Below are 26,528 nucleotides of genomic sequence, written 5' to 3' on the forward strand. Positions count from 1 at the left end.
AATTTCAAACATTTCTATTTATAACGTGTAGACAGGTTCCTGATTCTGCCTATTTATACAGTAGTGACAGGTCTTTAGACCTTAGTTTAGATTTAGTAGAATGCTCCTACCATATTTAAAATGGTCTTTTCTTGATGAGCAGGTGGATTTCTGGAAAACCTGGAAAGACTTACATGAACTGATGCTGAGTGAATAGTACCAGGAAAATACTGTACACAGTAACAGCAACATTGTACTCTGATCAACTGTGACTAACTTAGCTCTTCTCAGCAATACAATGAATAATCCAAAACAATTCCAAAAGACTCATGACCGAAAAGGCTATCCATATCCAGAGAAAGAATTATGGAATCTTAATGCAGATCAAAACATATTATTTTCACCTTTTAAATGTTTTTCCCCTTTTGTTCTGTTTCTTCTTTGACAACATGACTAATGTGGAAATGTTTATATGATCGAATATGTATAACATATATCAGATTTCTTGCCATCTTGGAGAGGAACAAGAGGAGAGAGAAGAAAAAATTTAGAACTCAAAATTTTACGAAAAAATGAATGTTGAAAACTATATTTACATGCGTTTGGAAAAAAGACTATTTAAAATTTAAATGTTTATTTTCTGGATTTTTTTTTAATCTTTATGTTTTCTTCATCATGCTTCCTACATCTTCCTCCTCCTCCATTCATTTTCCTTCTTTCACTTTGCCAAGAGTCTCAAATAAGGAGAAAGGGACAAGGGAAACAGGTAAAACCATCCTGCCACTAGTCCCTGCATAGACAGTTCTCTGACCTGGACAGCTGGTTTGTAGTGCCCTGGGAATCCTTTACCTATTGGAGAGCTCTATCTGGAAGTGCTTGATTGCTAAGCTGCTTGAAAGCAGCTTTTTGGGAATCCCTTCCTACTCCATCCCTCATGGAAGCCATTACAACAAGCTATTTTGGGTTTGTGAAGCAGAACTCTCCTGAGCCTGGGGATGGGCTTTCTCAGACTAGGGTTGCTGCTATCTTTGGAATTTATTTCCTTGGAGGTCCACGAGAGCCTGAATTTGGCAGCCTTCAGGACAGCATGCCTTCTATTTAGCTTTTGAATTTGCTTTTGTTTCTTTTTTTATCTCTTAAAAATTGGGGCTGTTCAGACCCTAGGGTATATATCTACATTGAGCAAAGCAGCACATTCAACAGAGATGGGGAAATGGCTGCTATTGAATTCAGCAGAATCATGAGCATTGTCCTGGGCAGGAACATATGAGATTTAGAACTGAGCTCATCAAGGCTGGAGAAAATATATATTTTCTTTAAAAGGAACTCAGCTTTCAAATGCTTTTCCTTCCTTCTCCTCCTCCCCTTGCTTAGGGTGGCACGTTTGTGAACCAGTGATATACATACCACCAACTCAAAGATAACTTATATACCATGTTTTGCCACTTTCCAGGTTTTAATTAACAATTCATGAAGCTAACATTTGTAAGAATTTAAAGGATCTGTCTCTGGGTTTTAATTGTAGGAAAACTGAATCTGGAGTTGGGAAATTTCACTCTTGATCTGCTGTGTTGTTTTTGGTGTCATTTTACTTTACCTTTAAAATTGTGATAATAGAATTATCTTCACAAAATAACTAGAGATTGATTTGTATAATATTTTAGCTAATATAGCTATGAAAATCACCAGTGGGCATTAGGGTGCAGAATTAGACAGGCAATTATATAAGGTCAGTATGTTGATTTTTAAAAATTTGTTACAAAAAAGGGCTTCTATTTGGAGAAGAGTATGAGTTACTAATGCTGATAGAGACACTAAGAGAAAGCAAATTTTAAAAATAAAAGCATGAATATGAAAATAAGAAGAAATTTAGAAGAGAACACAAATAAGGCAGTTTTTTTTCAACCTATGGTATTTAATTTTATATACATTTTTAAAAATGAATTGTAAAACAGACATATATAGTTTTATATACCATATTCTTTTTTCTCCTTTTTATACTGAAGTATTTATGTTAGTGATTATTGTTTAAGTTTATTTTTTAAAAGAAAATTTAAGAAAAAAGGTATTTTTCTGATAGGATGGTTAATGATGAGCCCAGAAGACACTCTTTCCTTGCTGATTTCTGCAGAAATAACAATGCTGACCAATCACCACAGCTTACGAATGGCTCAGTCTGACAGGACAGTAGTACACTACTTAAGGGCCCCTTCCCGGTTGACAAACTGAACCGGGGAAGCCAGGACAAAGACCAACTTTGGGAGGCTGAGCTGGTCTAACAATGGCTGGTTCCCTGTAAACCATCCTCATTCCTGCAGGTGAGGATGTGTATGTGTCAACATAAACCAATTCAAATTGCAGGTACAACTGCTTAGGAGTCAATAACAGCATCTTGTTATTATTGGAAGAAGCCTTCCTTAGATCCTGGTGTGTTTCCGTATTCATCTGCGTGGTAAGTTGAGAAGACTTAAAATCTTGATCACAATCTGATTCACAAAAGGAACCTTCTAGCAAGAATAAATTGTTTTGAATTTTCTTTTAATAACAATTAGTACAAGTTAAGAGTAATAAAGCACCCCAGGTCAAAAGAAAGAATTGAGGGAGGAGGAATCAACTAGAATGACAAAAAAATTATGAATGAGAATGGGAGGAACTATTTTGACAACATAAACTTAAAATATATAATCTCTAATGTATAATGATAAACTAAATGGTGTAGTGGATAGGGCACTGGTCCTGGAGTCAGGAAAACTTGAATTAAAATGTGGCCCCAGACACTCACTGACTATGTGAGTCCAGGCAAGTCACTTAGCTACATTTGCTTCAATTTCCTCATCTATAAAATGAGTTGGAGGAAAAAAATTAGCAAACAACTCTAGTATCATTGCCAAGAAAACTCTAAATAGGGTTACAAAGAGTTAGACATGACTGAAAAATTGACTGAAATACAAAATTAAGAATGGAAGTGGAAGAGTTAGGAAGTCTGGGTACACTTGAAAATTTTGTTTACTTCAAATGGTTTATTCTCTTATTGATTTACATTTAGTAAGCACCTACTGGTTATATTTTTATTCTGATAGAATAGTTAGTAGACTTATAATTTCATTGGTATAAGGACAACTTGGGTAAGGAAACTCACTCTACCAATACAGGTTAGCACCTATTCTGGAGCTAACTAGAGGTTAAGAAAGTTACCTAGGGGTACACAGATAGTATGTATCAGAAGAGAGACATGAATCTGGTCTCAGATACTTAATAATTCCTAGCTGTGTGACCCTGGATAAGTCACTTAACCCCAATTGCCTCAGCAAAAACAAAACAGAACAAACAGAAGAGGGACATGAACAGTTTTTCTGAATCAAGCACTCTCAGCACCACACTGTAATTTTATACACACACACACATACACACAGAATATATATATATATGTATGTATATGCATATATATACATGTATAGATAGAATGTATCTATATCTATCTATTTATCTATTTGTCAACTGATCTCTGACTTCCAAGTGATGGAGACATGGCCAGAACAAATAACCACAATACCAAATAAAACATGGAAAGGCACAAAACTCCACAAGAGTTCCTCAGCAAGGAGAGAAGATACTTCAGCAGACTCGTGGCAAGTGTTATAGTGGGGACCATCAGGAGAGTGAGGTAAGAAAGCAGGCAGGTGGGTCAGGGCCTATGGGGCAGTGATAGTGGAGCTGAGGTCCATTTGAGAGAAATTGGGTCAGAGACTCACAAGTGAGTAGGGGTGGAGGTGAGGGAACAAGGACTCTTCCAGGTTATTGATGTTCATGCTGAGGTGGATCCCTGATCATCTGTTTCGTGGAGCTGGACTCTCCTACACAGGTTTATCAAGTATCTGTTTTCTATCATTGTGCTGATTATCCTGTTTATCTCTTTTGCTCTCCCAGCTTTATGGTCAGTCACTTCCTTTACCAACCTTTCTGTAGGTTGACTTTCTTTAGAGTTTCCCCGTCTTCAAATTGACTTCATTCAGTTTCATTCTTGTGTGTAGGTTATAGTCAATCATGACTTGGATGTTAGTTCTTGAATTTTATGGAAGAATGCTGATCCTTCTTGGAGGTTCTGGGTTATTTTACATCCTGCCTCTTGTGAATACCATTTGCATTTCTGTGTCACAGTCAGCCAAAGAGAATGTCTCCATTGTACATTATGGAGGAGAGAGCAACCTTTGCTGAAGGTTGGCTGGGTAAAGATCTGGAAATTCTGGTTGTCTTTTTTTTTTTTTTTTTAAATCATTAATGCCATCTTATCCAGTAAACAAGATGCACTGATGATACAAAGTAGGGGCTTAGAGTTGAGAAGGGAGCCGACACACTAGGCTTGGGCAGGGAGTCCAGAATTGGGGCTTTAGGTTACAAGGAACTCTTTGCCGCAGGACTCGTCCCCAATTTTCCATCTGGTCCCCAACCTTCCTTGCTGAGTTGGGATGGCACTTTGGTTAGAATTGGAAAAAATTAAAGACCACAAGACCTGGGCATAGCTTCAGAATAATTACAAGACTAGGTGTCATAAAGCTTTGGCTATAGACTTTTCCCATGCCCATTTTTGGATCTTGGGCAGCTTTTAGGTCATTAAATTGTAATAACCCTCATTCCTTTCCTATGGGAGCTATGGTGGGGACTTGAGGACTAAGATCTCTGTCTTATTTATTGATCCTCCCTATTAATCACAATGTTTCAGGATCTGCTTGGGTCAGACTGCATTTAACAGAGATGTTTCTCTGGGTGGAGGGTCCTTAGGATGGAACAGTAGCTTGGCATATTTTTTTAAAAGTTTTTTTGGTATTGAATTGGACTTTATTTCCTTGTTAAAACAGATAGTATCTTGAAAAAGGTAGTAAGTATCAAATAAGTAAAAAAATAAACTGGGGGTATTGAGGAGAAATATTGTATTTGATTCTGTTTCTGATTTTTGTGATATTTTAGTTTCTCAAAGGATAAAATTAAAAAAAAATTCTACCCCTTTGTTATTCTTCATAAAGATTTTAAGATTTAAGCTACTCTCTGAAAAGCACTGGAGACCATAGGGTAAAATAAGTAGTTTACTTTCATTTTTAATAAAATTATGAAGTTTAATCATTTTTTTCTTAGAATTTCAATAACTTGAAAGGGAAATGTATAAGAATTCACAAGAAAGGTGAATATATGAGCCAAGGTGCAGATTATGTGAAAGTGGGTGGGATATAATCTGAAGTTCTGAATTCATGCCTCAGAGTTTGTATATGAAAGGATTAGTTAGACCTTGTATCAGGCAATTTTTTTTCTTAGAAAGAACAGCTAAATCCATACCCAGAACTTTACCTTCAGGTGACAACTGACATCCTTGAACCTCTTTTCACAGTGCTCTGCTAGTCTATCCCAGGGCTATCTCCCCTGGAATCTTATCACCACGGTGCCTGAATTCTAACCCCTGCAGTAGAGACATAGGTTGATGTTTTTCAGCTCCACTAAACCCAGATGCTCCTGTTATCAGATAGCCCCATGTCTGTTCCCAGCAACTTCCCTATTCCCTTTCGGTGTTTACTTCCTCCTTTTGAATATAAACACTTTGAGGGTAAGGCCTTTTTTTTTTTTTTTTTTAATTAATTGTAACTTAAGCATTTAGCACAATACCCAGCACAAAGTAGGTACTTGATATTTATTGGATTGGATTGGGATCAGTGGGAGGAAGTGATAAATCCCCCCAACAATTTTGTCCCAGGTACAAAAATTCCTAGGCTCTGTTATTCATTCTCTCTTCATACTGTGTCAGCAAAATTTTTGAAATGGTTTCATTTAGACTAAAAATAACTATTGCCTCTCCTGCTTGAGGATATACACTATCTGCACATGGTTTGGCAGGAGTAGGGGGAAAAAAATGACATTTTTACAGTGGTCTCCCCAGTGATCCCAATATTCTCTCCCTACATCCTTCCCATGAGCAGAGTACAAAGCCAATATGTGGATGGGACAAAGCTGTAGGGAATACAGCTCTGACTTGTCCTGTGTCAGTTTGTCATGAAACATCACTGGCTAAAGGAGTGGGTGGAGATAAGTTCCCATTTAAAAGGGTGCATGTTTTTTCTTTTCCTTACAATTCCAACTTCTTTCCTGAAGTGTCGTCTTGTATAGGGCACAGAATTGTTCAGAGAAGGTGGGATGGTGGTCTAACCATCCTGCATGTTTCTGACAGTTTATGACATTACTAAGCCTTTGTCTCTCTCTCTCTCTCTCTCTCTCTCTGTGTGTGTGTGTGTGTGTATGTGAGTGAGTGAGAGAGAGACAGAGAGAGAGAGAGAGAGAGAGAGAGAGAGAGAGAGAGAGAGAGAGAGAGAGAGAGAGAGAGGGGGGGGGTGGAGGGAATATTAATATGCACTTTAAAATCAAATTGTTTAGGTATGGAATTGGACATCCCATTAAATTGCCCCTTATGATATAACATCTAACCCTAGAATATGTTTAGATTGTAAAGGCTGTGCCTTGTCTACCATCCCTAAATGGTGGGGAGGGCATAGATGTCCACAAAAACTGAATGAGAAGTATATTGAGGGATCACCAACTCCCTCATGAAGGCATAAGAAATCAATCCAAGATTGCATTATTTTATGGCTAATGTGATGGTTCCTTCTTTTGCCAAACCTATCTGCACTTATTAGCTCTTTGTTTTAAAGAAAACAAGCTGAATTTTAAGTATAATTGAGACTATATAATAGTATGAGCACTTATAGTGGATAGATGCCAGCAATGGAATCAGAGACAGAGACAGAGAGGGAGGGAGGGATGAGGGGAATATTCAAATTCAAATTCAAATCCCATCAGTATGACCCTGAGCAAGTCTCTTAAATGCCTCAGTTTCCTCATCTGTAAAATGAGCTGGAAAAAGAAATGGCAAATCACTCCTGTATCTTCCAAGAAAACTCCAAAGGAGGTTGCAAAGAGTCAGAAATGACTGAACAACAGCAAAAATAAAAATAATGTGGAAAAACATTTGGACAAAACAGAATCAAAACTGAAAGATTTTGCTGCTGACAAATGTGTATAACAAAGGCAGGAACACAGACTAATTAGAAGCATAATAGTAATAGCTAGCAATTATACATTTAAAGTTGCAAAATACTTTTCAGGATATTATCTTATTTGATCTTGGCAACAACCCTACCTATGGTTATTTCCATTTTATAGATGAAGAAATTGAGGTTGAGACAAGTTAAGTGACTTGTTCAGAATGACACAGCTGCTAAGTATCTAAATTAAATTCAGGTCTTCCTGACTCCACACCCAGTGCTCTACCGACTGACGCCACTAGCTGCCTCTCACCTTGCCTGCTTAGCTTTCCTTCTAGTGGGAAATCATTTGCATGCTAAATCAGAGATCTTGCAAATGATTAAACCAAGTTAGTTATATCAGAATATTGCACTCTCAAACCGGGAAAAATGGTAGGGAAGACTTGATCTTACTCGGCCAATGTTCTGCCTGCCTTTTGGAGGCTAAGTGTGGAGGTTACTTATTACTAAAGAGCAGTAAGTCTAAGCTAATTAGGGAGAAGTCCTAGCTTCTGTGCCTGAGCAGAGGGACTATGTTCGGCAATGAAAGACCGGTGGAACCACGCCCAGCTTAGATCATGTCCGGGAGATGCTACATCCCACAAAGAGAAAGCTGAGTGAGAGCAGGGAGATATCACCAAAGACAGCCTAGGTCTTGCAGAATTGAGGTGTGAATTTTCCTCCCACTACTGTTCTCTGTCGATATACATTTCTAATATACCTGCCCTTCTTGTATGATTCCTTTGAATGCCCACTCTCCACAATGATGGTGTATATATTTGGGAGAGTGTGGCTGAGGCCTCCTTGGGAATGAAGAGTGGGGAGATAAAGGCAAATGCTTACTATTCCTTTTCATTAAATTGCTTTGAACCCATTGTGTCCACAGCTGTGTCCTTGAGGAAAATCAGCAAGTCAGTGGGGGTGACTAGATGAAGATTATAAAAAACTAATCTGGGGTTGCCAATTTGGGAGCTAATTTGTTAGAGGAGATACCTTTATCCAGTGAAAAGCCATAATTTATAATCTCCTATAGATGTTTACTTTTGTTATTTGTCCTTCCTTCTGGAGGAGGACTAAGACTTCAGGGAGGTGATGCCATGATTTAGAAGTGACATTCAATCACAGTTAATCAGGACCCAAACAATGACCAAATGGGACTTGGCTTGGGACCCAATGATGGTCAACCTTTTGGTTTTAGACCTGGTAATTAAAAAATTTTATTCAATTTCTCACTGCATTTTCCATGTGCTTCTCCGCCTAATCCTCCCAGGATAAGCTTATTTATGTCTGTTAATTCACCACATGGCTGCTAACTTCAACCCTGACTGATACTCCCTCCAGGTGCTTCCTCTGAGTGATGGGCTAGAGAATGTAGTATCAATCTCCTTCCAATGCCTTGCTTTATTTTTTTTGTTTTCAATCATTTCAGTCATGTCCTATTGTTCATGACCTCATTTGAGTTTTCTTGGCAAAGATGCTGGGGCAGTTTTGCCATTTCCTTCTCCAGCTCATTTTGCAGATATTTTCATAGTCATAAGTCTTTTTCCCTTTTTAATGGTCTCTTTGAGATACAGACCTAGTAGAAGTATTGCTGGATCAAAGAGTATGTACAATTGGGCATAGTTGCCAATTGCTCCCCAAAATGGTTGAATCAGTTTACAAACTCCATCAATACTTTACTTTTACCTGCTGCTCTGCTTGGTTTCCAGCCTCCTTTTGAGATTAGTTTTCTCTTTTAGATTGCAAACTCCTAGAAGGCAGAGATTGCCTTTCTTTTTATTAAATATATTCCTAGGGTTTAGCACTTTTCCTGATGTTTATTGGATTTTTCTCTAGTCAATAAACAACCAAGCAACACTTAAGCACCTGCTATATACACTCCATATATAGTAATTAGTTCAAGTCAAAGATATTTAATAAAACACAGTTAGAAAAGCATAATTACATATGCTATCAGTGGGGAGAAGGGGCATAGAAATATAATGAGTATGTATGGAAGACACACATGTAGAGAGCACTTATGTTTCTGTACCTTAGGACTAGGGGTGACTAGCACCTCCAGGATCTGCTGATCAAGTTGTCCACCTGGCAACCAACTCTCACCTGTGGTTTCACTGATCTTCAAAAAATGAAGGATGAATAGGACTATTGCTTCTACTGAGCCTGCATATTGAGCCTGGCTATATCTTCTGTTAATTATATATATTTTTTGTTTTGTTTTATTGTAAATATAAGGATTCTAAAACATATAAAACTCAACTAAAATTCATTAAATGTATAAAATTGCATTATATTAACTTTGAAAATATGTAGTACTTTTTATTACTGGACTTATCAATGTATATATTGTGCATATCTGGACAAATTAAAATTGATTGTAGCTTAAGCTTTTCTGAATACTGCACTGAATGCTTATATTCTCTGTCCTAGAATAATATTAACAATTTTTTTCAGGACCAAGGGCAAACTTTTAACATTTATGGATTTGAGTCTTATCTGGTCATAGATTCTCCCAGTCTTAATTACTCATTTGTTTTTCAAAACTTCCCAGGATGTATCTCCATTCAAGGATTCCTTATAATTCACATAACTCTTAATTTTAATTTTTACTCTTTTTCATTCAGATGGGCCTTTTTTTAAAAATACACTTTGCATATATACTAACTTACCTTTAAGAGATTTGTATTAAAAAAATTTAATATTTTTGTTTTCCCCTGTTACCTGTAAAACAATTTTTTACATTTGCTTTTAAAACTTTGAGTTCCAGATGCTTTTCCCCCCCCCCCCCCTCTGCCATTAAGAAAACACATGTGAAAGTATACAAACATGGGCAGCAAGGTGGTGCACTGGATAGAACACCAGCTCTGAAGTCAAGAGGACCTAGCTTCAAATCTTCCTAGCTTTGTGATCCTGGGCAAGTCACTTAATCCCAATTACTTCAGGTTGTTAAAAAAGAAAAAAAAAACCTTCAAGAAAAATAAAGTTAAAAAAAATTCTCTTCAATCTGTATTCAGACACAATTTTGGGTTTTTCATCATAAGTCTTTCAGAGTCATCATGGATCTTTGGGTTGCTGAGAACAGCAAAGTCATTACAGCCGATCATTCTACACCACTGCTATACTTTGTACACAGTACATTTCACTTTTGAGTGCATGGAGGACTTTCTAGGTTTTTCTGAGAGCATCCTGCTCATCATTTCCCATAGAAGAGTAATATTTCATCATAATCATATAGCACAATTTATTTAACCATTTCTCAATTGATAGGCACTTCCTCAATTTCCAATTCTTTGCTCTGAGAAGAGAGATGCTATAAATGTATTTGTACATAGAGGTCTTTTTCCTTTTTTCAAATCTCTCTTGGGATTTATGTCCAGTAGTGTTATTGCTAGGTCAAAGAATATGCATGACTTTATAGCCCTTTAAAAAATAAATATGACTTAGTTTCCTATACACTTGAGAAATGAGGCCTTCATAAGAGAAACAATTCAAAATTCTTTTCCCAATCGCTTTTGTTAACTGTATTTCCTGTTTGTTCTGCACTCTCCTTTCACCCTAACCCTCCTCAAAAGTTTTGTTTTTGACCCTCAACTCCCCCAATATACCCTTTCTTCTAACACTCTCCCTTTCTTCCTTTCCTGCAGAGTAAGATAGTGTGTGTTACTTCCTCTGAGTCAATTCTGATGAGAGTTAAAGTTACTCACTCCCCCTTGCCTCCCTCTCTTCCCCTCCACAGTAAAAGCTTTTACTTGACTCTTTTATGGCAGATAATTTATGCCACTCCACCTCTTCCTTTACCAGTACATTTCTCTCAGACCCCTTAATTTTTTAAAGATATTATCCCCTCATATTCAACTCACACCTGTGTCCTCTATCTATACTCCTGACCTAATAATGAGAAAATTCGTATGAATTACAAGTATCATCTTCCCATGTAGGAATGTACAGATAAACCTTATGATATCCCTTTCCTGATTATCTCCTTATGCTTTTCACGAGTGCTGTATTTGAAGGACTGACATTTCTTTCCAATTTTTATTGTGGCTTTATCAGCTTTGCCTTTACTAAGCCTTTCTTCATATACCTCCACTTCTTCATTGCAATTACTACCCTTATTAAATACTGTTAAGCAGGACATTGTACTAACCCCAATCCTGAATTTTTAAAAATTCTTTCTCTTGGTCTCTCTTTTACACTTAAATTGATTTTAGTTGTCATTAAAATATTTTCTCATTTAAAGATTCTTTAGAAATGGTTGAGTCTATTAAGATATAAAGATTCTTCTCTTGCCTATAGTTATATCAAAGCTTCTTAAATTGTGTGGCCCAAAAGGAGTTCTCATAACTGAAAGTGGGGTTGTGAAAAATTTGGCAGCATTAAAAGGTATCAAATATTCTGCCAAGTTTAATTCTTTATGTAAAAATAAACAAGCACATCCATCTCAGTATGCAAATTTGCTTTCATTTTAAATAAATGGTAAAATTATATAGATACCAAAGAATTGTTTTAAAATAAATTTATGATTATCAGTAAATGTTTGATTTGTTTACATTAATAAGTATACTTTGTATACTTATAAGTATTGAGACTCCAATACACTTGGAAAAAGATTAAGAAGCCCTGGGCTATATGAGGTAAGGACTTAAACCTTTATCTAGTAAATTTGCACAGACAATATAAAACATTCGGTATAAAATGTCCTCTTTTTCTCAAAAGTTATTTTTATCAGAATTTCCCAGTTCTCTCTTTAACATTAGCTTCAATAAACAAATACTTAATCATGCAAAATTAGCAACTCATAATGGTCCAATTGGATTTTAAGGTTTTCTGAGTTTTCTTTCCCAAACAGGATTTATTACAACCATAGTATTTTTCTAGACTGTGAATGAGAGAAGACTCTATTTCAATTAAAAAACGTGGTAGATTATTTTGTCTTGTTTATCTACTGAAGAAATGATTCACAATTATTAAGCTTAAGTCCCACAAAAGACAAAGCAAAGGTAGCATTGTCAAGAATTGGCCAACGGGTGAAAGTTGTGATTTAGCCAAAAAGAGATCACATGTTTTACAATTGATAATACCTCTCTAGAAAGAAATAACTTTTTGATCTAATAACAAAGAATCACTGAGGGAAGACATGGATAATTTACTTAGACTTAGGGATAAAGCACCATAAACAGAATGCCATGGAAAGAATTAATTTACAAGTTAGTAAGATGCAGGGATGAACTGCTAAAGTAGATTAAAAATTGACTTTGATATCAAGGAGTGGAACAGTTTGGGATGGATGGATCAGAAAACTCTAGGGATCGATATAAGGAACAATTTTATTCATTTTATATATCAATGATGAACATGCAGTAAGTTTGTAATACAAAACTGGAGGGAGGGACAATCAATACAAAGAAGTAATGAAATAACTTGGGTAGTCTAGGAACATGAGCAGGTAAGTGGCTTATACAATTCAATGTAAAGGAAATAAAAAGTGACAAGGTTGGTTAGTGCAAAGTAACATGAAATGTTAATATCTTCCACAAAGGTTGAAAAAGGAAAAATATGAAGTGTACAAATAAAAACAAAAGGGAAAAATGTAAATTATTCAGGTACTGAATTTATTTATAGTAAAAATTATAAAATATTTCTGAGAAATTATTGTTAATACAAAGTCAAGGATATGAGCTTTCACATATGTGAGCAACAGATACAACTTTAGCTATTGGAGATTTAAACACATGAGAAACTAGTTAATTATGAATTTTAAAATGGGACTTTTTTCTTTTTTAAAGCAATTGGGGTTAAGTGACTTGCCCAGGGTCACACAGCTAGAAAGTATTAAGCATTTGAGGTCAGATTTGAACTCAGGTCCTCCTGCCTTCAAGACTGGTGGTCTATCCATTATGCCACCTAACTGCCCACTCTGAGATATATATATATATAAAACATTTCTATCTTAATGATGTTGTGAAAGAAAAATTAACACCAAAAAAAAAAAAAAAAACAAAACAAAAACCCCACAAGAAAAAAGCAAACCAAAAAAAAGTGAAAATAGTGTGTTTTGATCTACATTCAATCTCCATAGTTCTCTCTCTGCATGCAGATGCCATTTTCCATCCCGAGTTTATTGGGATTGTCTTGGATCAGTGCATTGCTGAAAAGGGCTGTCTATCATCATGTAATCTTACCGTTACTGTGTATAATGTTCTGGTTCTGCTCACTTCACTCAGCATCAGTTCTTTAAATCTTTCTTGAAATAAGCTTGATCATCATTTCTTACAGAACAATAATATTCCTTTAAATTTATATGCCACAACTTAGCCATTCCCTAATTGATGGGCATCCACTCCATTTCCAATTCTTTGCCACCATAATTTTTTGCACATCTAAGCCTTTTTCCCCCTCTTTTATTTCTTTGGAATATAGATCCAGTAGTTCCACAGCTGGATTAAAGGGTATAGAGTTTTATGATCCATTGGGTATAGTTCCAAATTGCCTTCCAGAATAGCTGGGTCACTTCACACCACCAACAAAGCATTAATGTCCTACCTTCTCCCACATCCCTTCCAATATTTATCATCTTTTCCTGTCATTTTGGCCAATGTGAGGTGGTACCTCAGAATTTTTAATTTGTATTTCTCTATAATCAATAGTGATTTAGGGCATTTTTTCCACATGACTATAGATGGCTTTAATTTCTTCATATACAAATTGTCTGTTCATATCCTTTGACCATTTATCAATTGGGGAATGACATATTCTTATAAATTTGACTCAGTTTTTTATGTTTTACAAATGAGGCCTTTATCTGATATTTTTAATGGAACTAATTAAAGTCATATGCAAGAGTTTTAGGATATAATCAGTATAAGATTGAATAATTGGGATGTTTGATATTTTTCATCCACAAAATTGAATACTTCCTGTTACCTTAGCAAGCTTAATACTAGTAATTAAAGGATAATTATTTGATGCACCTCACCATATTTTAGCTTCTTTACCATTAGTGGTAATTGGACTACATTTTTTCTTATCAATAGGTTTACCATTTTTAAAGTCTGAAATTTAATAAACTCAAGATTTATATCTTATCCAAAACCTGTATTTTAGTGAATATTGAAATTGAAAAAAAAAAATGCATGTTGCACATTATCTGCTTTTAAATGATTTTACAATATAGTGGGAAGAAAAAAAGCAGAATATACATGAAACAAAGTAGTAACAAAACCAGTACATCATTGTTAAATTATGTAGTATTACTTATTCTATAAGTAATGCTATCAGAGTTAATGAGTCTAGTCTATGCAAAAAAGGATGAAGACTTGAATGGTACTGGTTCTAGTGAGACTTGAGAGCATTTTATACATGTAAGACAAGTAGTGGAAATAGAATCAATAATTCCTGACAATTAGATATTTAGGATAAAGGTGGAATTAAGGCTTGGGTGAGATCATGATGTCATGAGGAGAAATAATCAGGGGGAGGAAGCGATTGTGAGGGAGATAATTTGTTTTAGACAAGTCTAAAGTATTAGCAGGTCTCTTTCACACAGAGCTATCCAAGCAACAGATAGAAATATGTAACTGAAGTTCTGAGGAGACTTGGTGGGTAGAGATATGGATTTAGGAGTCATATGAATTGAAGTGATAATTGAGGCCATGGGGGTAGAAGAAATAAGCAAGAGTCTAAAAAGACAACCAAGGCTCTAGCTATTAGCATATAGAGAAATGGGTTATCTTGGATAGTTTGACACCATCATCTAGTGGCTTTCTATAGAGGAAAAAGATGATTATGTTAGCACTGCCAAGTCCAGAGGATTAAAAAAGAGCAACCATGGGTCTTATCTCTGCAACTCTTAACAGTAGCTAGCACAGGGCATCCCTTAATATTAACTGCAACTCGATTTCTTATGTACTGTAGCAATTGTCATCGACAAACTGACATTAAGAAATCAAAATAGTTTTGTTTAAACTCCTTGCTAAGATTTGTCTAAACTTAAGAAAAAGCCATTTCCTCTCCTTAGATCAATTATCTTGATTTCCAAGAAAGATGAAGATATATTTTCTTTTCAAAGAATGGCATAAGGTCAGATGATATGAAAATAAAGGATCACAAATCAAGAGTAGGAAGAGAATATGGGGATATTCAAGTCCAATATCCTCATTTTTACAGATGAGGAAACTGAGGCTGGGAGGGGTCAAGTAACTTGCCGCAGGCAATGTTTGAGGCAGTATTTTAAAGTCTAGCTTTCCTGACACCAGGTACTAGACTACTTTAGTTAGTTATACTGATTGACTTAGTCCATCAATAAAAACATCTTGGACCCATACTGTAAGCAGAACAATGAGGTCAGCTGTTTGAGTTGCATTAGAGAAATTGCATGGAAATGTTGAATTCAGTTCAACAAGCATAAATTGTCTATCACATGCCAAGCAAATTCTACAAAAAAACCAAAACAAAACCAGTCTGTCTTTCAAGTTTATATTCTATTTGGTGGGAAGAGAAAAGGAATAGCTTATATAAAGTTATATACATACAAAATAATTTCTGGGAAGAATATCAAATAATTGAAGGAATAAAGTCTTTATGTACCATTTGTGTTCAATATCTTTAGCTTCCACTACATGAAAATAAACCAAAGGAGATAACCATTTGTAATGAATAATTCCACTCAGGAACTCAAAGGATGTCATTTCAAGACATCATTTCTGTGTGTTCATGGTTTTTAGATATGTAAACCAGATTCCTGTCAGTTCCAGGCTTAATGCAACCAAAAGGCTAAGTTAAAAAGACAATCCTTACTAGACAGGTGCTTCAGCAATGAGATGCAAAATGAGAGCTGTTTCACCAGGCAAATTATTGTTAGTCAGAGATTACCTAGTCCAGTGCTAGTGGTTCAGGGGTTTTACAATCCAGGAAAGTTTTCTATTAGAATTTGAGAATTGAAGCAAGATAGCTTGCTTTAAAATATATATATGGGAGCGTTATGGATAGCATTTTCACCTCTTCCTCTTTACTGCTTTTTTGGCAACCAAATTTATAACTTGTAGGCAGATAGTTCTTCCAATTGGCAAACAGGTCAAGTATGTTTTTCCCCTCTGGGGTGACTGAATAAGGTCCAAAGAACTCAAGTAATCTAAAACTGGCCCAAATGAAATAAATGAAAACGCTCCAAAAAAGAAAATCCTTTTACTATGTTACCTTAAAAACCTTCTGTTGGAAATGCTTATTTTTTAAAAAAAGCATTTGGCTCAGCACCAAGGGGGATTAAGCAGCTTGGGAAAATGCAACTTCATGAAAAATAAAAAATGCTTCGACTCCAGAATTCTACTTCACTTATGACATACAGTATATATGGGCAGACATAGGTGGAGACTTATGTGTGCAAATATATACTTGTGAATATATAATTATATATAAATTAAGTGTTTTTCATGTTTTGGTTGAGCAGAAGAAACTTCACATTTTTATGTGTGCACACTGGACATTCTTTTTGTTTCCATCCTTGTCTCCGATAAGAGGCGGCAAAGCCAGAAAAGGATGAGAAACCGGTGGCTTGTACAGAAAAGGAGAGCAAGAGCGAGCGAGGGCGAGGAGAGCGAGGAAATCCTCCTCCAGCCTCGGAGGGGGTGTCTCCCCCAATACCAGCGCCCTCCCCCCGGGCTCGTGGGGCGGGTCTGGTTTGCTCAGCAGCAGCAGCGGAGACGACGGCGGCAGTAGCCGCCCCGGGGCTCAGCCACTGCCTCTTGGCAGAGGAGCTGCGGGGTCTTGGGCTGTGCGAGGCCCAGGGGAGATCCAGCCACCGCCAGGATGGAGGAATCGCCGAGCGGGAGCCGAAGCCACAGGGGACGGATTTCCTCTTCAGCTCAGCCCTCCTCCCTAACGCTGGCGCCTGGCGGGGCCTGCACGGCTGGCTCCGAGCGTCAGCGAGGCGGGAGAGGCCTGGACCTCGGACTGGGGAACAGCAGCCGGCAAGCGAGGCGGGCACAGCGGGGTAACGGGCGAGCAGAAGCCGCGCTCGGGAACCGACGCCGCCGCGGTCGCTCATTGTCTCTCCCCTTCCACCCGGGGGGCAAACAGGAAGTGAAGCGCCCGGGCGAACGAGTGACGGGCTCCCCAGCCAATGAGAATGACCGGCGGGGAGCGTAGTGGCGAATGAACGGGGAGAAGAGGGGCGGGATTTCCGGGCGGGCTGTCACCCTCTTCCCCCCTTTCGGGCTAGAGGCTCCACCTTTTGTGTTTCCCGCACAGTCAATCAAAATAGGAAAAAAAATCCCCCGGACCGCTCCGGCCGTGTCCGCCGCCGCTTCCCGCATCCTCTCCCGCCGCCGCCGCCTCCGCTCCTCACCATGTGTAAGGCGGCGGGGAGTCCCGCCTGAGGTGCCCTAAACACACTATGACCGGTACGTAAAGCAGAGTGAGCGCACTCCCCGCTGCCAGTCCCAACCACCCCGGGGCCGCCGCCGCCGCCGCCGCCTCCGAGTGTGTGTGTGAAGCTGGGAAGTGTGAGTGTGTGCGGGGCAGGGGGGGAGGGCACAGCCTCCCTCTCTGCTTTCTCCTTTCCCCGGCCACCGTCTGCTCTAAGAATCCCGTGTCACCCCAACCCCCGAAGCGCCGTCCCAAGCCTGGGCCCCGAGTCCCGCTGGGAGCGCAAACCTCCGGTGTGCGTGTGGGTGACCGACCGTGAGAGAGGAGAGAGCGCGAGTGAGAGCGGCGAGGAGGGAAAGGGGAGGAGAGGAGAGGAGAGGGGGCAGGGGCAGCGCGGGGAGGAGGAGGAGGAAAAGAGGAGGAGGAGGAGGAGGAGGGTTACAGGCAGCCGAGGCGGGCGGGGGGAAGGGGAGGAGGGAGGGAAGGAAGGAGGGAGCGAGCCACTAGCACGGGGTGGGGGGGAATGGGGGAGAAAGAGGGGGAGGGGAAAGATTTTCAGTCTGGGCTTACTATAGTAATTTCTAGCTCTCACCGCCCGGCCCCCTCCCCCTTCCTCCCCCTCCCCCTTCCCTCCTCCCCCCCCCGCGGCGCCTACAGCTCCCGAAAAGCCTGTGAAACAAGAGGAAATGGCTGCCTTAGACGTGGACAGTGGCGGCGGCGGCGGCAGCGGCGGCGGCGGCGGCGGCGGCCATGGCGAGTATCTGCAGCACGGAAATGGCGCGGCGGCAGCGGCGGCGGCGGCGGCGGCGGCCCAGGTAAGGAAGGAGCTCCTCCGGCCCATACCCAAACTCCCCCTCGCACTCTTTTCTCCTCCCCTCGCCTCTCCCCTCCCCTCCTTTCTCCCTCCCTCCTTTCTTCTCCTCCTCCCTCCCTCCCTTTCTCCCTCCTGTGCCCCCGCCCCCGCCCCCGAGGAGCTGGCCCGCCCGAGGCGCCGACGCGCCCAGGCCCCCTCCCGCGCTTTCCCTCCGCCCCCCCTCCCGCGCCTTCCCTCGCTCTCCCCTCCCCCTCCCCGCGGTGCCCTCCCGGGGGGTTCCGGGCGGGCGGAAGGTAGAGGCCTGGGCGCGCAGCTCGCAGCTGGTGGGGTGTGTGTGCGCGCCGAGAGCGAGAGCGAGAGCGAGAGGGCGGGCGGCCGCTGGAGGGAAGGAGTCGCACTTCCTGTGTGAGCCGCGCTCGGCTGTAACCGCCACCCCCTCCCCTCCTTTCTCCTTTCTGAACCCGCCCATTGGGGGTAGGACACTCAGCCGTCACCGCTCGCTCTACTGGCCGCTACCTGCAGCAAGATAGGGCCGCCATTGCCCGACGACGAGGAGGAGCCGGCCGCCGCCGGGAATCACCCCGCCGGGGCGGTAAGTCGGGCGCGCTCGGCCCTGCCCCTCCCCCTCCCCCAGCCCGCCTCCCCCCTCCCCGCCCCGGCCTACCCGGGGACCCCCCCCCGCCCCCGCCCCGGCCTGCTCGCCGGCCCCGCGTTTTCGTCCTGAACTAGGGAGCTGGGGAAGGTAGGGAAGGGAGCCGTTTTGTTTCCTTTTCCTCCTCTCTCTGCTTAAATCAGGAACCAGCCTGGGCTTCCCCCTCCATTGTCACTGCAGCACCTCGCTGGGAATGCTCCACAAAATGAAGCCTGGAAAGGCGGGTGGGGAAGAGGACTCACTCCAAAATGGATGTTGGAGCAGTTCCTCGCAGTGCTGCAAACTCCATAGCCCAGCGCTGTGTGCTGATGCATTTGTCGGCCAAAGTAGCCTCCACAGAGCGGAGTCTTTGTTGTTCCCTGGCTTTTTTGCGTTTAGGGCTTTTCCTGCTGGAGGGCTAGTCGATTTCACAGTCTTGATTTTTAAATCGTAGACAAAGTTAAGGCTTCCTCTTTGTGAACGTTTAGACTTGTTTTGCTCTGTAGAAGAAATGCTTGCTATTTGGTGATCAAGCACATTGTTCGATTCTACCATTTGCATACCTGCAACATAAATGGAACATTCACGTGTGAAGGAATGATGAAATTTAAACATCAACATACTAAGAGGATTTATTTGTCTTTAGAGATTTAATGTAAACAGCAACAATAAAAATCAAGTATTATATTTAAGAATTTTTACTTTTGTGCATGTTAATCTGTGCCTATGATTTTGTCTGCCAAAACAAATCACATGTCCAAACCTGGCGCTGCATTGATCATTGTTTAGGATAATTAGGACTGCCAGTTTGACAGATTTGATTGGACTATTGTGATGTTTTCATAGTATTTTGGGACTCATTAGGGTGGGGGGTGAGGGTAGACTGAAAACTGGTAAGTTTAGAATGAAGGTCCATTGCAAATTACCTGGAAACAACTTTTAGAACACTTGAGTTTTGAACTTGAGGCAAATAGTATTTGAATTACATAAAAACCTTAGGATCAACGAATGTTGCTACTTTAGTAACTTCAGTATATCCTACTCATTACAGTTCTGGTATCAACCAACATTCTTTGGTTATAGTGATTGTGGTAACAAGCCTATTCGTATTTTTAAGATATTTTGATTATCCATTTTGTCAATAAATACTTGCTATATTTAAGGGACCTCTGTAGATTATCAAGTTCAATTTAAGATTTCTGATTGTTAAATAGTTTTTATATTATAGATGTGCCAAATTATACCCTAGAGAGATTTGAAGTACTTTGCTAAAGTGAAACAAAGGATTCGACTGTGCTTTAAAAAAACACAATTCATTTTAATGCACAAAAAGTGAAATTTAAAGGTTTTTTTTGTGACAAAAATAATAGATAAATTCTCCTTTAAAATGATTTGAAAGACAGCTGTTGTGTGGTAAGTTAAATATTGATAGTCTCTTGATAGATGATTTCTAAGTATCAGTAATTTTGTTCTGTTTTACCATCCTCCAAATGACTCAAAAATGGGTCCAACAACTAAAAGAAGACTATTGTAAAAGTAAAATTGTGAAGTTGATTTCTCTTTTATTTACTTAATTTTTATCTGTTTAAAGTAGAACACAAATCTTTTTTTAGTTGGAACTTAGCAAGCTTCATATTATTTCACAGATGGGAGACTGGGTAAACATACATGTATGTCAGTCATACAAGTAGAAGGATTTTGTGTCAGGAAAAAAATTGATACCTCCTCTGCTTCAAGTCTTTCAGCTCTTCCCTTGGGCTCCTTGATATGTACTGTTAGCAAATTTCCTGCCAGGTGAATATGAAAAAGAAAGAAAAGTAATTTTTGTTTGGCACATGTGCATAAAAAGTTTTTATTTTGAGTAAAATTTAAGACTGGTTTGAATATCAGCCTTAGGAAAAATACTTTTCTACTTAAATGAATTTCAGACTTTTTTTTCATAAAAATAAGATACTTTGGTCCCATGGTCAAAGGTACTTTTTATTTAATAAACGTTTATTGCCTAAGTACTTTAAAATTTTGTCAGTATGAAAGATAGATAGCTTATTAGTATACTTTAGAAACCCATGTGCATAATTTAATTTTGTTGGGTTAAATATTTAACATTTTGAAGGGGGAAAAAGGCGTTTGAAAAGCCAGATGGCTAAGTAGAGCTTTGATTCTGCTGCTTTGTCAAGTTCAGTATAACCTGGGTCTCTTGGATCTTCTCCAAAAGGTTTAATTACTCAAAAATTCTGTTCAGAAAAAATATTGGTAGAATCATAGATGCAGAGCTAGAAGACCACCTTGGAAATCCTGTAATCAAGTCCTTCATTTTCTGTGTGATAACTAGACCCAGGCAGGAGGTGAATTACTTGCCCAAGGTCATATAGGTGGTAAGTGGCAGAGCTGAGAGCTCATGGTCTCAGTCAAAATCCATTGCTCCGTGTAAATGTGATCTAGGTCATAGACAAGTCTCAAAGACACTTACAGCAAGAACCTGGTGCAATTTTGTCTTTATTTTGGTACTACTTTGGTACCTTTATTAAGAATGTAAATCAGGAAGTTGAAAAAGGTAACTTATTTACAGCAGTGTTAATTCACATAAATTACACAAGAAATTTGAGGTTATTAGTTTTAAGATTGACTGTACTCCATATACATACATTACTATGGACAGGTAAATATGAAAGATTGCATGACATGTAAGTAAAGGTTTCTAATTTAAATTTTCATTGTTAAGCACAGAATTTCTTAATGAGTGCTTTTTTGAGTAAAAACTAATGGTACATTTTTAGATTGGTTTTTATAAGAGGAGAACTCAAGCATTATTCTGTTAAAAAGGGGGTGATTTTATTATCTAATCATTATAAATTATATTAAACTAAGCATTTGCATACTCTAATTATTAATAATCAGTTACTCGGAATCTAGTAAATCAACAAACATTTACTAAGTGCTTATTATTGTCTGCCGGGTACTATGCTAAGGGTTTAGCTGCAAAGAAGCAAAAACATCTAAATAGTCACTGACCCAGAGGAGTTTACATTCTGATAGACACAACATTTAAATTAATATCACATACAAGATATATAGAGTAAGGAAGATAATCTTTCTGGAGGAACTGGGAAGGCTTCATGTACAAAGTAGCATTCATCTTGAAAGAAGCCAAAGAATTGTTTAAAGGATTTCTAAGATTTGTAGTTGATTGGAATATATGAAAAATTTCTCTCCTCCTTCACATCCTGCTGACCCAACATAGGTTTTCATTTCCAGTTCAACTACTTTTTTCCCTCTCCTTAGCAACTTCTCTAAAGCAGTTTGAATAGGCAGAGAAGTTAAAATAGTGATTCCCTGATAGATACTATAGATATATTCCAGGAGTACTGTGAATACTTAATTACTTACAGTAGTCTTAAGAGTTCTCTTGTCTGCAGAGAGAAAATCCATCTCCCATCCCATATTTTAATGCTTGGTTGCTCTGGAGAATGCAGCTGCAATGAATTGCCATAGCAACCAAACTAACGTTGGTGCCACCTCTGGACTATCTTAAGCAATGGGTGGTTGGCTAGCTGAGTATGTATTATGGAAGGATGGCTTCCTCATTTAGGGTGTTACGAATTAATGGGGTTTCAGAAGTACTAATTTTGAGAAATGGCATCTTCCAATACAGATTTTATTTAAAATTTCTTAAAATCATTTATTAACAGAAAAGCTATCCTAGGAAATGTGACAACTTTCCCCTTTGAGGCTTTAAAATTATTTTGGTTGACCAGCAAGTACATTTTACCCTTGTGGAGCACAAAATGCTTCCTTTTAAAGGCAAACTGAAAAACTACTCTCTCTTCCTTTGCCTGTGAATTCTTGAACCTATATCTTTTTATTTTGCTTGTTTCTTATGGTATTTATTTTAGTTTATAAAGCATCACACACACAAGGATTTTTTGTAACTCACTTTTGCAATTCAAATGCAGTTGGATTGTCTTCAATATCCACTTGAGTTTTTACCTAAGCTATGACTTAAGTGAATTTCTAGGGCTTTTGAGGTAGGTAGAGGTTAAATGATCTGTACATGGTAAGGTATCAGTGTATATTGTTAACTTTTAGAGTTATATTTTTAATAAGATTCCTTTTTAAATTGTTTTGGATTACAAAACTATATATTTCCTTTGAAATGCCAAGAGGATTCCATGTGAAGTATCCTCAGAAGAAATTAATAGATTATCATTTTCACAATTCTTTTTCTATTCTAATTTGATTTAGAATACTTCTCCTTTAGGCTAAGTCTAAAACAGCTAAATTTAATAGGGGTAAATGCAAAATTCTACATTGGGTTCAGAAAAATCAACTTTACTAGATTGAGAGGGTGTGGTTAGATAGTATTTCCTCTTCAAAAAATGAGTCTTTTAGTGAAGGTTTAAGTGCAGTATGAGTAAATAATATAGAATGGAAGCTGAGAAAGCTTCAGGAAATACGGAATGAAGATGAGAGTGTGGTCTTTCTTGATCAGACCATATCTGGAGAATTGTGCCACATTTTAGGAAGGAATTTCTTGTTTAAAATATTTTGTATGTGGTTTGTATTTATATACTATATGCTCTCTCTCTCTCTGTGTGTGTGTGTGTGTGTGTGTGTGTGTGTGTGTGTGTGTGTATGTGTATGTATGTATTATATACTGTCTGTCTATCTGTGTATCCATCTATCTGTCAATATCCTCTCCAATAGAAGGTAAACTTGAGGGCTGGTACTATTTCATTTACGATGCTAGCACAGTGTCTTGTACACATTATCCAGGAAGATGAGTCCCTTATGAGTGCTTTTCTTTAAGGAACTAGGTATGATAGAAGAGACGATTGAGAATGGGACAGATAGGGTGTAAAAGTGGACAGAATAGGCATCTTCAAGTACTTGAAAAACTACTATGGAGAAGGGAAGTTAAGGGAAGTTTTGTTCTGCTTAGTTCTAAAAGGCAGAACTAGTAATAATGGGTAGAAATAAGGAGCAAATTTAAGCTTGTATGTAAAGAAAACTTTAATAACGATTTAAAGCTATCCAAAAGTGAAATAAACTTCCTTAGAGGAGGTAATGGGTAGTGAATTATCTCATTGGAAATTAACTGGATGATTACTGATTGGTTATGCTGTAGACATGGTTTGGAGTAGGTGGTCTACAGGGTCCCGAAGTCTGTAAATTAAAGTTGTTATTTTTATAATTTTAATCATCATAGTAGTTATAATTCCCCAAAGTCAGTTTATTTTTAGCATTCTTTGTATGAATTTGTTTATTGTCTTACTTGGAAAAATTATATTCTCTCCCCCATATGATGATTTTGTTGTCAAGAAATCTTTTTTTATTAGAAGATTGTAGGTTATGTAGATTGGCTTGGAATAAGTTTCGTTTAGCTATCCATGTTTATAGGAAGTGGGTAAACATGTAAAAAAAAAAACCCAAAACAAAACAAAAAGCAAACCTTCAAAAAGGATGTCCAGTAATTTCCCCCATGGAAAAAAAAGAAAAGGAAAGATTTCGTAATCACTATTTAAAATTGCCTTGCTTTTAATAGAAATATTGACTCCTGTAATAAATTCTTAAGTACATTTCTTTTAATAGTAAGCTAGGGTAAACTTTTGAACATTTTGCTTGAAAGTTAATATTCCATAAGTATATTTAGATAAAAGATTTAGATAATCTTTTAGTTGATTTAAAACAGATATTGAAATGTAAACCTGGATTGCTACTGTAGCATTTGGAAAAGGGGGAAAAGTAAGATTTGCCATTCAGATATCAGATATAATGTGTTGTGCCTGATACTTATTTTAATTGTTGTCTAAAGTTTTATATTTTTTGTTTGCATCTTATTTAAATATTTGATAGGCTTTTGTATTATTTTATATAGTTTATTTAACATTCATGTGTCATAATCCTCAGTAGAGTATGAGAACCATGTAAGGAAGGATGCCATGTCTTAATCTGAACTTGATACTTTTCCATTATTTAGCATAGTGTTTAATAATTTTTTATTTGAATTTAATTTAAAAGATCATTGAAAAATATGGTATGGTGAAATATAAAATTTTGGGCTTTATTTCAACAATAAAGATAATCAAATTGATTTTTAGGAAATGTTCTTAAACATGATTTCTATGACTTTTCTGCTAAAAGTCATCAGGTGGTTAGTTTGGGTTAGGAAAACTGAAGAGATGTAAATTGAATTCCCTTATTTTAATTTTATGGGATATTGTAAGATACATGGCTTTCTGAGTATTTAGATATGGGAAATGAGGACACAATTATGTATGGGGAGTGGTTTAGCTATCTAGTGTATATGTTCTCTTAACCAGTACTCTTTCTCAAGGACTTGACTATCCAGTTTTCAGGGCAAATCTTTTGTGGTGTTTTAGGCCATTCCTTTCTAAATTTTGACATTCTTTGGGAAGAAATACAGGGCAATAGCTAAGATTTTTGTAATGCTGTTGTAGATCACTAGTTTTTATCATGCATAGTTGGTATATGCATAGTATCATGCATAGTTGGTAATCTGCTCTAGCCTGCTTTTCATCCATGTTCCGCATATTCCCTTGGCTTCTTTGGAAACCCTTTGGGGAAGAATTGTGACTACTATGCAGTAACCTTTGTCGTTAATTAAATGGAGTAACTATAGGTCACTTATACTCCTTTATTTGAAAACCCATTAGAAAAGGGCATTTTTATGGATTACTAATAGAGGAATTGTGTGAATTTGCTCTAGAATAGCATAGTACTAATATTCTTATAGAACTAGTTGAATCACAATATGATCTGAGGACCTGGGATAGAATTTTGATGCCATTAATAGCATTCCCTAATTCAGTATGAAATTTTATACTATGTATTGCAGAGTGGTGGGTGAAATAGAGTGAGTGTGTTGTGTGTGTTGTGTATGTGTGTTTTGTAGCAAGAATACAGTTTTAGTTTTTAATTTTTCTTTAAAAATTTCCCAGCCTTAATATTCTAGTTGTATTTTACGTTCTCCTCCACAATTTATAGACTGTTTCATTGTATTATATTGTACCTCAGATCTGACCAATTAGTTTGAAGATTGCTACTCCAGTAGTGTGGTAATGTAAAATGACCTTTTATCTTCAGATTTGAAATTCATAGCATTAATGTACAGACCCTATTTTTATAATTTAAGCAATTGAAGATAAATTTGCAGTAGTATTTTTAATGTATTTTACATTATCAAAGAAGAAGTCAGTCAATGAGCATTTATTAAATCTCTACTGTGTTCTAGAAACTGTATTAAGTTTAGGCATACAAAGAAAGGTAAATGGCAGCCCCTATCCTTTAAGAGCTCAGTCTGAGAAGGAGAGACAACATATAAACTATGTTGAAACAAGCTATATTTAAAATAAATAGGGAATAATCAGCAGAGAAAAGGCAACATTACTGATATTATTAGTGAGATTTGGACTGTGAATTATTTTTTCCAGTAGTGATGATAGGTTTGTGTTGAATTATCTTTATAGCACCTCTTGATCAGTGGCATGTGATAACAGACTGGCAGTGGGAGATCAGTTTGTGATACTTTTTTTTTCATGTACTATTTATGAGCATTAAATTCATGACTTTGGCTTTTTTAATACCTCAAGCAGTAGCAATTAATATAGTTCATACATTGCTACAATTGACTATAAACTCTATTATGTTAATTTTTAATCTT

At 38.0% G+C, this 26,528-nt stretch overlaps 1 protein-coding gene and 1 long non-coding RNA gene across 2 annotated transcripts in view; both read left to right on the top strand.

The window, feature by feature from the left end:
- Positions 1-9,817, top strand: part of LOC127557794 (uncharacterized) — a 36,995-nt gene extending 27,178 nt beyond the window's left edge. The window contains exons 5-6 of the long non-coding RNA XR_007952626.1: positions 2,341-2,431; positions 9,802-9,817. This is a non-coding gene — a long non-coding RNA (uncharacterized LOC127557794). The remainder of the gene's footprint in view (positions 1-2,340; positions 2,432-9,801) is intronic.
- A 6,760-nt stretch (positions 9,818-16,577) lies between these two features.
- SP3 (Sp3 transcription factor) overlaps positions 16,578-26,528 on the top strand; it is a 49,781-nt gene continuing 39,830 nt past the window's right edge. Inside the window, exons 1-3 of the mRNA XM_051991071.1 lie at positions 16,578-17,437; positions 18,060-18,217; positions 18,695-18,808. Coding sequence (XP_051847031.1) covers positions 17,431-17,437; positions 18,060-18,217; positions 18,695-18,808 — 279 coding nt within the window. The 5' untranslated portion in view covers positions 16,578-17,430. The remainder of the gene's footprint in view (positions 17,438-18,059; positions 18,218-18,694; positions 18,809-26,528) is intronic.

The sequence above is a fragment of the Antechinus flavipes genome, chromosome 3 (genome assembly GCF_016432865.1).
Source record: "Antechinus flavipes isolate AdamAnt ecotype Samford, QLD, Australia chromosome 3, AdamAnt_v2, whole genome shotgun sequence".
Classification (NCBI taxonomy): Eukaryota; Metazoa; Chordata; class Mammalia; order Dasyuromorphia; family Dasyuridae; genus Antechinus; species Antechinus flavipes.